The sequence below is a fragment of the Rhinolophus hipposideros genome (assembly GCF_964194185.1).
Source record: "Rhinolophus hipposideros genome assembly, chromosome: 19".
Taxonomy (NCBI): domain Eukaryota; kingdom Metazoa; phylum Chordata; class Mammalia; order Chiroptera; family Rhinolophidae; genus Rhinolophus; species Rhinolophus hipposideros.
This window is the reverse complement of record NC_138065.1, coordinates 24,769,204-24,784,085: the sequence shown is the minus strand read 5'-3', so window position 1 is coordinate 24,784,085 and position 14,882 is coordinate 24,769,204. Positions and strand designations below refer to the sequence as shown.

Below are 14,882 nucleotides of genomic sequence, written 5' to 3'. Positions count from 1 at the left end.
TATCGCCCTCAGAGGGCGGAGCTTGTTTCCCCACCGGGCGGTTGATGCGGGAGCACCGAGGCGGCGGGAGCTTGCGCAGAGCGATGGCGGAGAGGAGTCCCGAGGTAGGGCCGGAGGTGGGTTGCCACGACGGTGAACCCATGGGGAAGAAGCGGCACCTGGTGCATGAGGAGTTCGCTTCGGTCGCGAGCTGCGACGCCTCTGTGGCGCGCCGCTACTTGGCTGAGAACAACTGGGAGATGCAAGTACGCTCTTTGTATCTGCTTTGTGTTTTTCCTCGAACTGCGCGCGCACAAGGCCCATTCCCCCGCGCCCCCATTGTCTCTTTTTCAGAGGGCGCTGAACGCCTACTTCGAGCGGCCGGTGGAGGAAAGCGCCTTAAAACGCCGCCCGGAGTCCGAGCCCGGGGCCTGGTAAGTGGGACGGGCGGCGTCGGGCGGGCGGGTATGTGTGGGGCGCGGTGCTTCCTGGACCCGCGGAGTCGGGTAGGCGGTGCTGAGCAGAACAACCCTAACCCAAGGCTACTGGGTTTGCTTTGGCGCCTCCGGTGGAGATGCGCCCCAGCGGCAGCTTGACGCTTCTCCCCCGAGGTAATTTGGAGTCCGGGGAGGAACAATCTGAAGTGTAATTCTTGACTCAAATGATAGGAAATATGTAATTGAGGGGTTAGAAACGAGTGAGGCAAAAGCCTCCATTGAAGAATGGTAACTTGGGAGTCTCCTTGTGTCCTGTATTGTTTATTTACTCTTTGCTGGCCAGCCATAATAATAATTTTCTATAAAATGCACACCCGCCCCTGTTATTTCAGCTCCCTCCCCAATTCCTGGACCACTGCTTTTTAAAGTCCAGATGCCTCACAAGTCCCTCCACGGTTTGACCACTGCCTGTCTTTCCAGGTTCGTCTTCTGTTCCCCTCTCTTTCCTACCCCACAAAAAGTTCCGGGCATATCAAACCTCCCCGTCTCCAGTGGGCCATTTTCTTTTGGTTTCAACCTTTGTAAAGATGTTCATTACCTCTACCTAGAACCTTTTCTCCTTCCTTCCTTGCTAAGTAATATTTATCTTAAAGGCCCAGCTTAGACATGATTTATCTCTGAGAAGCTTTCCTTGATCTTCCGATTCTGGGTACGGTTCCCGTCTTAGGTAATCCTGTAGCATCCTGCATGACCCCTGTCATGGTAACAATTCATGTTATAATTGCTGTTTAATATTTTATATTTCCCAATAGACTATACATTTGGTGAAGACAGTATCTGTTTTATACATTGTTGATTTGCCAAAGTCTAATACAGTATTTGGCATGTAATAATCTTGCAGTAAGTATGTATTGAATGTGTAAAGTTCTCTCACCATATGGGCAGCCTGTATGGTTATCTGTTCATAGTGGAGACTCTTGTCTCCACTATGGAGACAAGACTCCACAAAGGGACTCTTGTCCCTTTGACCTTTCCAGCTGCACTGGGTTATAGATATGATGTTATCATTTCGTTTGGGTCCTTTCTCTGTCTGCCTGGCCTCTTAGTGGGGAATTCTCCACTCACCCACAGTGATATATTTCAGGCTCTCATGTTGTAATAGTTAGAGCCAGTTAGATTAGTAGGTTTTCACTTAGCCCAAGCTGACCAGCTAGATTCTCTCCGTGGTATTTAGAGGTGAGGACCAAGTAAGTGAAGTCTGAATCTTCCTATGGAGCTGGAACTATAACATTAACATTGTAATTTAGTATCTGTGGGGATTCAACCCATCCTTTTTTGTTCATGGGGAAGCTAAGAAGACAATGAAGCTGAGGAACGTTGAGCAAGAGTGAGAGAAAGCCTTCATTTTACTTCCTTAGGCATAGCTGCACTCTTGGACCTGGCTTGGTGACATGTTTGTTTCCTTATAAATTCCTTGATTTTGCCCAAACTAGCTGGAATTAGCATCTGTTAGCACCCAAATTGTAACCAATAAAGAAATCGGAACAAAGGAGGTAGATTCCCTGAAGAAGTCCCTCAGAAAAAATTGTGAATCAAGCTGAGTAATGATGATGTGGAGGATCATTAGGAGTCCTCCACCCTAGAATCGTAAATTGGCAAAAACAAGCAAAGTTGTGTGGTCTGTTGTCTCTTGGAACTCAGACCAAGTGCCATTGAGAGCAAGGCTTTATCTATAGGTAATAATCCATACCGATGTAAATACATGTCCAGGAGAGAAGGGAGCACTTTTCCTTACAGTAGAATTCCAACTACTAAATGTAGAAGGCATGATGGAATTAGGGAGAAAAATCACTATTTGGGAACCACCATAGTAATAATTATTTCAGACGAATTACCAGTGGATACTAAAACTCATAGGTGAAAGTTGATGAGAAACAAGATATTTACATAATCTCAAAGTATCTATACACGAAGTACTTATTACAATGGGGAAAATAATGAGTGTGCAGTGGAGAAATCTGGTAGACAGTGCCTTAGCCAAGTGATCAAAGTTAAATGACCAGTATTGGAGATAAATCCCTATCAGGTACCTCCTGTTATGAGGCAGTGAGGAAGACACTATCACGTGTGTCATTCCTGCCAAAAATATGCATAATCTGGATTCAGTCATAAGAAAACATCAGACAAACCCAAACTGCAGGAAATTCTGCAAAATAAATGGCCTGTATTCTTTAAAAATACCAAGGTCGTGAAAGACAAAGACTGGAGAATTATTTTGAATTAAAGGAGATTGAAAGTCATACCATCTCAATGCAGCATGTGATCCTAGATTAGGACATTAGTGGCACAATTGGCAAAATTTGAATAGGTCTTTATATTGTATCCATAGTGATTTTTCTGACTCAATAATTGTACTAGGGTATACGAGTATATGTAAACACGTCCTTGTTTTTAGGAAAAACATACAAAAGTGTTTGCAAATATTTGAGAATAAAAAGAATAAAGCAAGTAAATGTTAAGTATTAGGTTGGTGCAAAAGTAATTGCAGTTTTTGCAATTTTTAACCTTTTAAACTGCAATTACTTTTGCACCAACCTAATAAAATGTTAACATTTATCTGGGTCAATGGTGAATAGAATTCTTTTTACTGTTTTTGCAATTCTGAAAGTCAAACTATTTCAAAATAAGTTAAACTAATAAGTTAATGACTTACTGTGGTGATCATTTTGCAGTGAATGCAAATAAATCATTGTGTTGTGCCCCTGAAACTAATACAGTTACATATTAATTCTACCTCAAATTTTTTTTAAAAGGAAGTTAAAATATTGGCGTTAAATTTATTAAAATTATGAATCCAAAAACCTATTTCTTAAATTTATGTAGTTTATAAATACTCATCGATCATTTTAATAATGTTTTGTCCCTCCCTTCAAATGTCTGGGCCTTGCATTGGGCTCACTGCCCAATGTTCATAGAAGCCAATACTATGGCACTAGCTTTTGAGAAAAGAAAAAAGCTTTATTGCAAAGTCGACTGGCAGGCAGACAGGAGACAAGACTCAAAATCTCTCTCCCTGATCTAGGGTTTGGGGTGAAATTTAAAGGGTTTCAGTACCAGATTTTCCTGGAAAATGGTCCCATCACTTCTGAAAGGGTTCTGGTGGCTTTCAGATTCCAGTCATGTCCAGGTTTTTTGGTTCTGTGGGTGGTGGTGGGGGAGAAACTTTGGTTCTAGGTGTAATTTTCAGTATTTTCTTCTCTGAATGCTTCTGCTGCATGACTTGCAGTTTTGTTCTGTTGTCTCTGAAAATCAACTCAGTATCTTGTAAGAAACAGGATAGGGCCAGTTTTGGCTGGTTCTGCAGTTACAGCACTGGTGGAGATAGTGGAAGTTGGGGTCAGGTAGGACCGTGAACTAGAGCACATACATGTGGCCTCTCCGGCATGAGAGTGTCAGAGGAGTCAGATTTCTTACATGGTGGCTCAGGGTTCCTGGAGAGTGTCCCAAAAGGCTGGAGTGAAAGCTGCAAGGCTTCTTATGACCAAGAAGACCCAGAATATCCTTTACACTGTATTCATTCGTCAAACAAGTCACTAAGGCCCACATTCAAGGGGAGGGTTGTTAGATTTCACCTCTCAGTGAGGAGAATAACAAAGAACTTGTAACTGTTATTGATCGGCCATGATGAGATCTTATTTCAAATATGATTTAAATGGAGCCAAATAAATTTTGAAATCTTACATGCTTAGTCTGATTTGGGGTCCTAGTTTATAAAATAATTTTAGTGCCATGTCATTGAACGATATTGAGTTGTCTAACTGTATAAGTAAGCAAACATTTGGATAACAGTAAGAATCTGTTTTTCCTCAGTCATGACTTTTGCTCTTCTATTGAGAGATTCTTTAGGGTTCTTTTAAAATTTATTTAACTGTAAAATGAGGGCTACAAATACTAAATACTTTCAAAATTAAGCAGTTTATAGATTATTTTCCAAGTTGTGTTTCATTCTGATCTTGCTAGTGTTGATCTAACCAATGAGGAAACAACTGATTCCATTAGTTCTAAATCCAGCACATCTGAAAATCCTCAGCAAGAAGATGGCAGCATGTTCTCTTTAATTACCTGGAATATTGATGGATTGGATCTAAACAATCTGCGAGAGAGGGCTCAAGCAGTGTGTTCTTATTTAGCCTTGTGAGTATTATTACTTCTGTTTAGAGGTAGCATGGTAATGTGTCTTACCTATGTACAAAGAAGGTAACAATTGAAGGTTTAGTACCTGAGTTCAAAGTCCAACTTTCAAAAGAAACATCTGAGAGAATTAAGAATGATTGCATCTGAGCGCAGGATTGGGGTGGGGGGCAAGGGAAAGGAGGAACACTGGTTTTTGTTAGAAACCTTCTAGTACTATTTTACTTCTTAACTTTGTGTATAATTATTGTGAAAATTAAATTACCAAAAAGATCTTTGTCTGCCACACACTGGCTCTGTCCTGTGTAGTCGTCTGTGAGCCAGTTACTATCTCTGGAGCTCAGTTTTCTTTGTCATGGATAACTGTTTCAAGAGGATTGAAAGAGATGATCACACTTAAAGCACCAATTAGCATGTAGGACCATTATATGCTCTCAATATTACTGGTTCCTATTGTCTAATCCTTTTAACTTCAAAGTGTTGTCATGTGTACGTTTTGTTTTAAAAATTAATCTTTACAGTAGTACATGTTAAATTGCACAGATCTTTCTCATTTTATAGTTGTCAAAGATCAGTATAAATGTTGAATATTAGGTGTTTTAGAGGATAGTTTTCTGTTTCTTTTATGTTGTGGTATTTTCCTGATCTAGGTACCTGCAAATGAAATGGTAAAGCGGGTGTTTATCATAAATTGATGTTTTTAATTAGGTACAGCCCAGATGTGATATTTCTACAGGAAGTTATTCCCCCCTATTATAGCTACCTAAAGAAGAGAGCAAGTTGTTATGAGATTATTACAGGTAACAACTTTCCTGTTATTCAACTTTTCTTTTTCTTTGAAAAACAAATCAGTGAAAGAGATAAATCAGAGTTAGCCTATTGGAGCATAGACATGAAAAAAGCACAAATAACACAAATTTAAGAAAACAATCCAGATACGGGATACTGAAAGGACTATAGGAGAATATTTTATACAGCTTCATATTAACATATGTGGAAAAGTGGTTTGAAATGGATGAATTTTTCAGGAAAATATAAATAGTCAAAATGTGAGGCACTGAGTAGCTTTTTGGTGAAATTAAATCGTTAAAACTTTTAAGTGTGATAATTACATTGTGGTTATGCTTTTTCAAAAAGACTTTATTAATTCCTTTTTCTTTTTTTAGCTTTTTGCCCTGAATAATTTAGTTTTTTTATTTTCTATCTATTTTGTTTTTACTAAGTATATTTAATGTACCACTTTGGCTACATTTTATGATTTTTGACTAAATCTCATGGTTTTCTTGACTTTCACTTTTACATAGTTTGTGATTTGTTTTGATTTACTCTTTAATCTGAAATTGCTAAGGAAAGGGTTCTCTCAATCTCTGTGTCGGTGTTTCCCACTCTCTTTTCTAGGATCACTTGTCTACATACTCTTGGGGATTCTTTTTGCCTCTTTTCTGTTTTCGATTTCTTGTTTTCTGAATCCTATGCTTTCCTCCTTCCTGGTTTATTTCCTCATTTTATTGGCGCACATCCTTTAATCACTTTCTAAGAAATAGTGCATGGGAGTGGAGTTTCTGAATTTGGAAGTGCCTGTCTTCTATCCTCATAATTGGTTGAAAGTTTGGCTGGACGTAGGTTTCTAGGTAGAAAGTAATTTCCCCTCAGAATTTTGACAATATTATTACATTGGTTTTTGGTTTCCGTTATTGATGTTCGTAAGTTGGAACCCACACCAATTCCTGTCCTTCACCTACCCACTAAGCTTTGAGGTGGTCTTCTTTTTAATCCTAGTATTCTCTGGATCTTTTTAAAAATTGTGCTGAATACTTGGTAGAAACTTTCCATCTGAAGATTTGTGACCTTCAATTCTGGAAAATTCTACTCTATCCTTTCCTCCTTCTCTCTCCCTTCTCCTCTTTGTCCTTCCCTCCTGCCAGCCTGCCCACCTGCCACCTTTCTAGCCTGCCTGCCTTCCTCCCTGCCCTTCCCTTCTCCTTTCATTCTTTTCTCCTTCTTTCTTCTCCTTTTTCCTTCTTTCTGTGTCTTCCTTTTTTCTTTTTCTGATTTTCCCCTGTTCGGATAAACCAGTTACCACTTCTCCATCTACTTTGTTTTCTGAAAAACTGTTGGAAGCTTTCATTCACTGCCCCTCTAATTCTGTTCTTTTCTTCTTGCAACTTTATACCTTTCTAATTTTTCTATTCATTTACTATAATTTTTCTGGTGCTTCCAGAGTAAGAAGTAAATACGTGTTAATTTGCCTCAGTTTAAGTCTCATCTACTCTTTCAGAAATTTCTCAAATTTTGTTGTTTGATATTGGCACCATTAACTATTTTGGCACTTATTTGAATTCATTTCTATTTTTATATTTCTTTCATACTTCCAGTTATATTTTGGGAGGGGGCAGGTGAACACAGGGAATTGGTTGGCCATCTTCAACTATTTTGAAATAATAATTTACTTTTGAGATTTAGATCCATTTAAATATTGTTACCTGTTTGTTATAAAATCTTCAGTAAGGGAACCTGTGGTAAACTGCAAATACTCTTGACCTCTCAATCCAAATTCTTTTCCACAAACATTTAAAGGTCATGAAGAAGGATATTTCACAGCTATAATGTTGAAGAAATCGAGAGTGAAATTTAAAAGCCAAGAGATTATTCTTTTCCCAAATACAAAAATGATGAGAAACCTTTTGTGTGTTCATGTAAGTAATCTTAACAAAATCAACTGCTCTTTTTTTAAAAAATAGTTCTATAGGATTGTCTTTTGTTTAAAAAACATATTGCCTTTAGGAGAAAATTTGCTCCTCACTTACAGATTTTTTTTAACAATCTTAAAGAACTTTGTAAATTCCGTTCTTACATAAATTTCAAATATAGACAAATTTGTAAAACTAAAATCCTTGATCCATTAGTTGTTTTCCTAAGAATATTTAAGAATTTGTTAACATTCCACATTGGCTTCCTAAAGTAGTTTTTTTTTCTTACTAAATGCATTGTACATTGTATTGTGTTGTACTCTTAGGCTTATAAAAATGAGTCAGATGTTGCTCTCACAGAGTTTATGGATTAGCAAGGGAGAAATTGTGTATATAGTAACTAAAATAAAGGAAAAGCATAAATACCACGGGGAGGTATAATGATGTGCCATGGAAGTTTAGAGAAAGAAGAGATGCCTTTTAGCTAGATTTTTTTTTTCAATTGAGGTATAATCAATATAACATTAATGTTAGTTTCAGGTGTACAACATAATGATTCAATATTTGTATGTGTTGTGAAATGATCATCACAATAAGTCCGGTTAACATGTGTCACCATACATAGTCACAATTTTTTTTCTTGTGATGAGATTAGATTGTTTAGTGAAAGTTTTATGAAGGAAGTTGTATTTGAATTGGGCCCTGAAAAATATGTAAATGTAGGCGTTAAGATGTTCGGGTGTCAGAACCACCATGAGCGAACTTTTGCAAATTGCAGATGGTGAGGTTTATATATATGTATATATGAGAGAAGACATATGGGTATAAATGAGCATTCTGGTCAGTTGGATATAGAGGGAACAGAAGGGCTAGCGTGATAATAGGTTGGTAAAGTAGGTCCGATCTAAATTATAGAAGATCATGAATGCCTAATTTGAAAGAGTTTGGACTTGGGGGGTGGCTGGTTAGCTCAGTTGGTTAGAGCATGGTTCTGATAACACCACAGTTGCCGGTTCTTTGATCCCTGGATGGGCCACTGTGAGCTGCGCCCTCCTAAAAAAAAAAGTTTGGACTTGACTTGATTCTACAGGCAATTGGTTCAAATAATGACAGAGCCTACACTGTTGGTATCTTAATTGCAAATGGTAAATGGTTCTCATTCATTTATTTAACTGACTTTTTTGGACTACCTATGTGCCAGGCTCTTGAAAAATATAGCAGTGAATAAAAGAACCATCTTTGCTGTCAAAAGACTCATGGCTTTGTAGGAGAGAAATAATTGTCCTGTAATTCAGTCTAGGGGACTTTAAAAAGTATCTTTCCAGCATGCTATAGAAATGTTGAAGAGAGAGCCTGGAGACATTGAGGAAGGGCTCACAGTGGAGATGATATTTGAAGTAGGTCTTAAAGTATTAATGGGTGTTTTCTAAGCAGTCTTGTTTGGGAGCAGAGTTAGCACCTTAGACTTTGGACCTAGAAGGAGAGGCATAGTGCTGATCAGACAGTTTCGCTTTAGTTAATACATACCAGCAGTTGAATAATCTGCTGTTTCTGTTATCAGAGTTCAGCATTAGTAGCTAGTAGATAATTTTAATGAGTGTAATTATTTATCTTGTTGCAGGCAAGTGTGTTGGGAAATGAACTTTGCCTTATGACGTCACATTTGGAGAGCACCAGAGGGCATACTAAGGAACGAATGAATCAGTTAAAAATGGTTTTAAAGAAAATGCAAGAGGCTCCAGAGTCAGCTTCGGTTATATTTGCAGGAGATACAAATTTAAGGGATCAAGAAGTGAGTGACAACATCAGTTCAATGTTTATGGGCAGATTATTGCTGTGGAAACTAATTTAGTTTCCTTTTGACCAAAGCTGGTAAAATGTGTAAGTGACCTTGCAGATGCAAATCAGCAAATATTTATTTAGCTGTACTCTATGCCTAACTGGGCAACAGAGGCAAGAGGTCTTTTAGGTTATTGGGGGAAAACAAATATTGCATATAAAATAGACAACACAAAACAATATATGTGGATTAATAAGAGGAGTATAGGGAAGATTAGAAGAGTTCAGAAAAGGTCAAGTTTACTTGCAGTATCTAGTTGTAAGGTGAAAAGAACAGAAAGATTTAACCATTATAGTTGTCCCTAACTCTCTTCTGACGCTTTCTTTTTTCAAACTTTTTTACCCACTTTTCCTGGTACCACCATGACTAGGTCTGAAACAGTCTCTTTTTTCTTAGTTCAATTCAGACTTGTTGGTACTTTTCAGGTCTTTATAGATTTAGAACATATTAGATGGTCGGCGTGCTGAATTGAAGGCAGTATCCCAAATAAAGGAAGTGGTGCTCTGCTTCTCAGCAACTTTGTGTCCTTGTACAGATTATTTTTAAAAATCAAAATTTCTAGTGTACTGTTTGCAAATCAGTGACTTTATGGCAGCTGTTTCTTGGTACTTGTTGACAGTATTTTTTAAAAAAACACTGCTTTTAACAAATACTGTTGGGAGAACTGGATATCTACGTGCAAAAAATGAAGTTGGATCCTTACTTTACACACTATACAAAAAAAAGTTTATTCAAAATGGATCAAAGACAAAGGCAAGAACTGAAACTATAAAACTCTTAGAGAAAACAGGAAAAGTTTCATGACATTGGGTTTGCCAATGATTTCTTGGACATGACAGCAAAAGCATAGACAGTAAAAGAAATAGATAAGGTGGAGTTCATAAAAATTAAATCTTTTGTGCATCAACGATACTATGATGGAGTGAAAGGCAGCTCACAGAATGGGAGAAAATCTTTGCAAAGCATATATCTAACAGGCAATCAATATTCAGAATATATGAAGAACTGCAATAAAAAAACCAACCATTGAAAGACAACCTGATTAAAAAAATGGGCAAGACTTAAATAAACATTTGTTTAAAGAAGATATACAAATGGCTAATCAGTACATGAAAAGAAGCTCAGCGTCACTAGTCCTTAAGAGAAGTGGACATCAAAGCCATTATGATATACCACTTCACATCCATTAGCATGACTTATCAAAAAAACAAATAACAAGTGTTGGCAAGGATTGGGAGAAATTGGAACCCTTGTGCATTGCTGGTGGGAACATCAAATGGTCCTGCTGTTGTGGAAAATGATGTGAGGATTCCTCTAAAAATTAAACAATTGCTGTAAAATAAGTGATCCAGCAACTCTACTTCTGGGTAAATATCCAAAACAAAAGCAGGGTCTTGAAGAGATATTTACACACCTGGATTCATAGCATTATTCACAGTAAAATATGGAAGCAACCCAAGTGTCCCTTGACAGATGAATGGATAAAGAAAATGTATATACATACAATGGAATATTATTTCACCTTAAAAATGAAGGAAATACACGTGCTGCGATAACATAGATGAACTGTGAAGACGTACTAAGTGAAAAAAATCCAGTCACATAAGGACAAATATTTTGTTTCCTCTTATATGAGTTTCCTAAAGTAGTAAATTCACAGAGACAGCAAGTATTAGGTTGGTGCAAAAGTAATTGCGGTTTTTGCAATTATTTTAACCTTTTAAACCGCGATTCTTTTTTTAAGGATGCCTGTGCGGGGATCCAACCGGCTCACAGTGGCCCATGCGGGGATCTAACCGGCAACCTTGGTGTTATTAGCACTATGCTCTAACCAACTGAGCCAACCAGCTACCCCATAAACCACAATTACTTTTGCACCAACCTAATAGAAGAGTGGGTGCCAGGAGTTGGGGGGAGGATGGAATGGGGAGAGTTAATGGGTAGAGTTTCAGTTTGGGAAAATGAAAAGGTTCTGGAGATGGATGGTGGAGATGGTTGCACAATTATGTAGATGTACTTAATGCTGTAGAACTGTATTGTTAAAATGGTAAATTTTACGTATATTTTACCATAATAATTAAAAATCCTGGCATGTGAATGAGAGAAGGAAGAATTAATATTCTTATTAAATTTCAAATGTATAAGGCAGTTGACGTCATTGGGTCATATGAATGGCAAACTTATCTAAGTTTATAAAGTAGAAAAACAGTGTTACCTTTTCACTTGTGTTCGATTTTTAAAAATTACATATAGCAATAACTGAGACCATAAATTTTAGCCTGACTTTTGTCTGACATCCAAAGTTAGGAATCTGTGGCAGAAGAGAAGGGGCAAATTCCTGACATCTCTGCCTATCTTGATCTTTTTATATTACCTACTTATTAGTCATGCAGCAAAATGTTTTATATCTAGTTATAACATCTAATTTTACATTTGTGCATTAATAACTTGTGACATTCTGATTTGAAATGTTGCACTTAGGCGTAATAGTAAACACACTTTTTAATTTAGGGGGGAAAAGACTGAATCTTACAAGAGTTTGCTTTTTTTTTTCAGGTTACCAAGTGCGGTGGTTTACCCAACAACATTTTGGATGTCTGGGAGTTTTTGGGCAAACCTAAGCATTGCCAATATACATGGGATACACAAATGAATTCTAATCTTGGAATACCTGCTATCTGTAAGCATCGTTTTGATAGAATATTTTTCAGAGCAGCAGCAGAAGGCAGCCACATTATTCCCCAAAGTTTGGATCTCCTTGGGTTGGAAAAACTGGACTGCGGTAGATTTCCTAGTGATCACTGGGGTCTTCTTTGCAACTTAAATGTAATACTGTAAAATTTTTTTCAAATATGAGTTTTAAATGTTTTGAGTAATTTTGTTCTGGATATTTGCAAATACAATTTTTACCTGTCTGGAAAGTTAGGTTTCATATGGAGGAATTAATATACTGGATCATTGTAAGAAGAACAAAATACTGTGATTTTATTTTGTGGATCGTGTCTTTAAATTTAAGATCTAAATATTAATGTTTATTTAAACTAAAGCATATCTATGTTCAGAATATGAGGCAAAGGCTGTCAGCTTTTAATACTTCTCAAAACTGCCATCTGGATTGCATTGTCTCTGGGTTAGCTTTTATATTTGATTTATTTTTAAAATCAGGAGCCAAAATAATTAATATTTTAAATAGGTCTTCAAAAGAAAAACTTAGAGTCTTACTGAGCCTTTGGGACTGGATCTTTAGATATATTTCACAAATTCAGGTAATCTTAAATGAAACAGCCATGATCATCTCCATTTAAGTAGATGACAAGTATCTTATGTCAAGCTTCATTTTTGTCAACTAACAGTACAATTGTAAACTGTAAATGAACTCATGATTTAAAATTCCTTAACTTTAAAAATTTATGTTGACAGTTATGTCACCAACAGAGGCAAAATTGGGCTTGATAATGATTAAAGTCAGTTTTATAGTGGCATTGGACTTTTTTCCCCTGAGAAAAATGAATGTGAAGAGAAATAGCCTTTTAGTTTTGCTACTCTAAAACTGAATTATTTTACAAGAGGTAAGGAGCACTTTTAAATGTGCTTTAAGGAAACACTGTCTTCCCATAAGAGAAAGGTACTTTAAATAAAGAATTTTACTTGTTTATAGTTTTAGTATGTTTTTGTGCCCATGATAGGATTGAAGTTACCTCCTTCCTGTTTGTAGCTCCATTGCTGTTACTTCACCTTTATGTGGAAGAAAATAGCTTTTTCACCTTGCCAAGAATTACCAAGAATATATTGATTTCCTTAGTATATAAAAAGGAAAACCAGTGAGAATAATTAGAATGAGAAGGAGCAGGACCTTATTTCCAGCTGTGTATAAAAATGAACTAAAACACCTGAAAAAAATACAAGCTAAACTTACACATAATATTCCTTTTGTAGTGACAATGGAAAGGAGTTTTATATGTTAATCATAATTTTAGTCGTTAAAAATGAAATGAGAATGCTAATTTTTTAGCATACATTATGGAGGCAATAGTTCATTTTTGTGAGAAAGGATGTTTTTGGCGTAAGTTACTCAATTGGAAGAATAAGTTAAAAGAATCCCACCTCACATCACATTGTAAAAGAATATCTGGACGAGTGAAAGGCTTAATACAAAAAATAAAATATGTAGTAGTGTGTATGAGATTAAATATAGAATTATCAAATTATTTTAAAACTGAAGGGATATCATTTCCTTTATATGACTCGGAGCATCCATGTGAAATACTTTCCCATTTACTTACTTACACAGTTGTCCTCCCTTATCCACAAGGGATACATTCCAAGACCCCCAGTGGATGCCTGAAACCACCCTTTAGTACCAAACCGTATATATACTGTTTTTCCCCCTATATATATATAACTGTAATCAAGTTTAATTTGTAAATTAGGCACAGAAGATTAAAAACAAAATAGAACAATTATAACTATACTGTAATAAAAATTACGTGAATGTGGTCTCTTTCAAAATAACTTATTGTACTGTACTCACCTTTTCACTTAAAGCAAGCACTTTACAGCTCCTCTGGCATTTCTGAATTTCCAGCATCACTATTTGCACTTCGGGGCCATTATTAAGTAAAATAAGGGTTACTTAACACAAGCACTGTAATACCAAGACAGTAACCAAATGGCTGTTATGTGGTTAAGGGGATGGGCGGTGGGATGGGGGAGCTGCTATAGTGTAAAGACACTAGACAAGGGATGAATCACATCCCAGGTGGGATGAAATAGGAAGGTGAGATTTTTTTCATTATGCTACTCAGAATGGTGCACAATTTGAAACTGACGAATTATTTCTGGAATTTTCTACTTAATATTTTTGGACCTTAGTTGACCTCGGGTAACTGAAACTGTGGAAAAGCAGGGGATTCACTGTAGTGACAAAATCTAAGAAGCAAATTATCAGACGTGAATAGGAATAATTAAATTATTTTTTGTCTGCTTTCATGGGCAATAGTTCACAAACAATGCAAGAATTAAGAACCCATTAATTTGAGTTTTTTTACTTTGACTCTCAAGTTTTTCCAGTATTAGTGGTTTTGCGTACCTTACCTCCCTTGGTGGAATTCCAGCTCAGAATCTTTTATTTCAATAGGCCAAGCACCATCTTTGCCCTAATGGGGAATGTACTTGAACCTTACTAGACCTCAGTTTCTCCCACCTTCAAAATAGGAAGTTCCTTGTCTCTTACTGTGCAGTTTTGTAAGACAAATGTCCCAACCAACCACATACAAACGAGGAGACAAAATTGGAAAAACTACTAAGGATACATAATTTTATCCTTAGTATTAACAGCATCTGACATGTAGCTGGAGCTCAACAAATGCTCACTGAATGCTGAAGAGCGTGGCCATTTGTGTTCCAAAGAAGCCCCAACATTTTCATACAGTGTCTGTCCTGCACGACAATAGCTGTGGGAAGCAAAAAGGGCAGCGCAGGGTTAGGAAAGACAGTGGCCAAGAGAGTGCAAGCGGGGCCAAGGGACTCAAGCCTCAAGGACTGACCCCCTAATCGCAACTGCATAGCTTTTATTAGTTAACAATTGAGGAGGTAAAGCTTGTTAATCGCAAGATCTGTGCGTTACTTGCCTGCTGGCTGTCTTCCTGAAAGTCCCCATTGTGCTCCATCTTGTAGTTTGCCTTCACACACATGCTCGCACAACCCCAGGGGATCCGTTGAAGGGGAGGGACCGATAAGATTCCA

At 37.1% G+C, this 14,882-nt stretch overlaps 1 protein-coding gene across 9 annotated transcripts; it reads left to right on the top strand.

Moving 5' to 3' along the window:
• Positions 1-10: 10 nt before the first annotated feature.
• Positions 11-13,706, top strand: TDP2 (tyrosyl-DNA phosphodiesterase 2). Of its 9 annotated transcripts, none has more exons than XM_081026651.1 (7): positions 11-104; positions 334-413; positions 4,488-4,610; positions 5,316-5,407; positions 7,185-7,303; positions 8,919-9,089; positions 11,694-13,642. In XM_081026651.1, exons 1-7 carry the CDS (start codon positions 45-47, stop codon positions 11,973-11,975), a joined length of 927 nt encoding a protein of 308 aa, XP_080882777.1. In that variant the 5' UTR covers positions 11-44; the 3' UTR covers positions 11,976-13,642. The 9 variants fall into 9 exon arrangements, with proteins under 9 accessions (XP_080882777.1, XP_080882778.1, XP_080882774.1 ...); XM_081026644.1 differs by having other exon boundaries at positions 24-245; positions 4,437-4,610; positions 11,694-13,706; XM_081026645.1 differs by having other exon boundaries at positions 24-245; positions 11,694-13,694.
• The last annotated feature ends 1,176 nt before the right edge of the window (positions 13,707-14,882 follow it).

Coding starts and splice junctions, on each gene's coding strand:
- TDP2 (XM_081026644.1), top strand. CDS start 45: ATGCGGGAGCACCGAGGCGGCGGGAGCTTGCGCAGAGCGATGGCGGAG. Junction 4,611..5,315: donor GTGTGTTCTTATTTAGCCTT/GTGAGTATTATT, acceptor GTTTTTAATTAG/GTACAGCCCAGATGTGATAT. Junction 5,408..7,184: donor TTGTTATGAGATTATTACAG/GTAACAACTTTC, acceptor AAACATTTAAAG/GTCATGAAGAAGGATATTTC.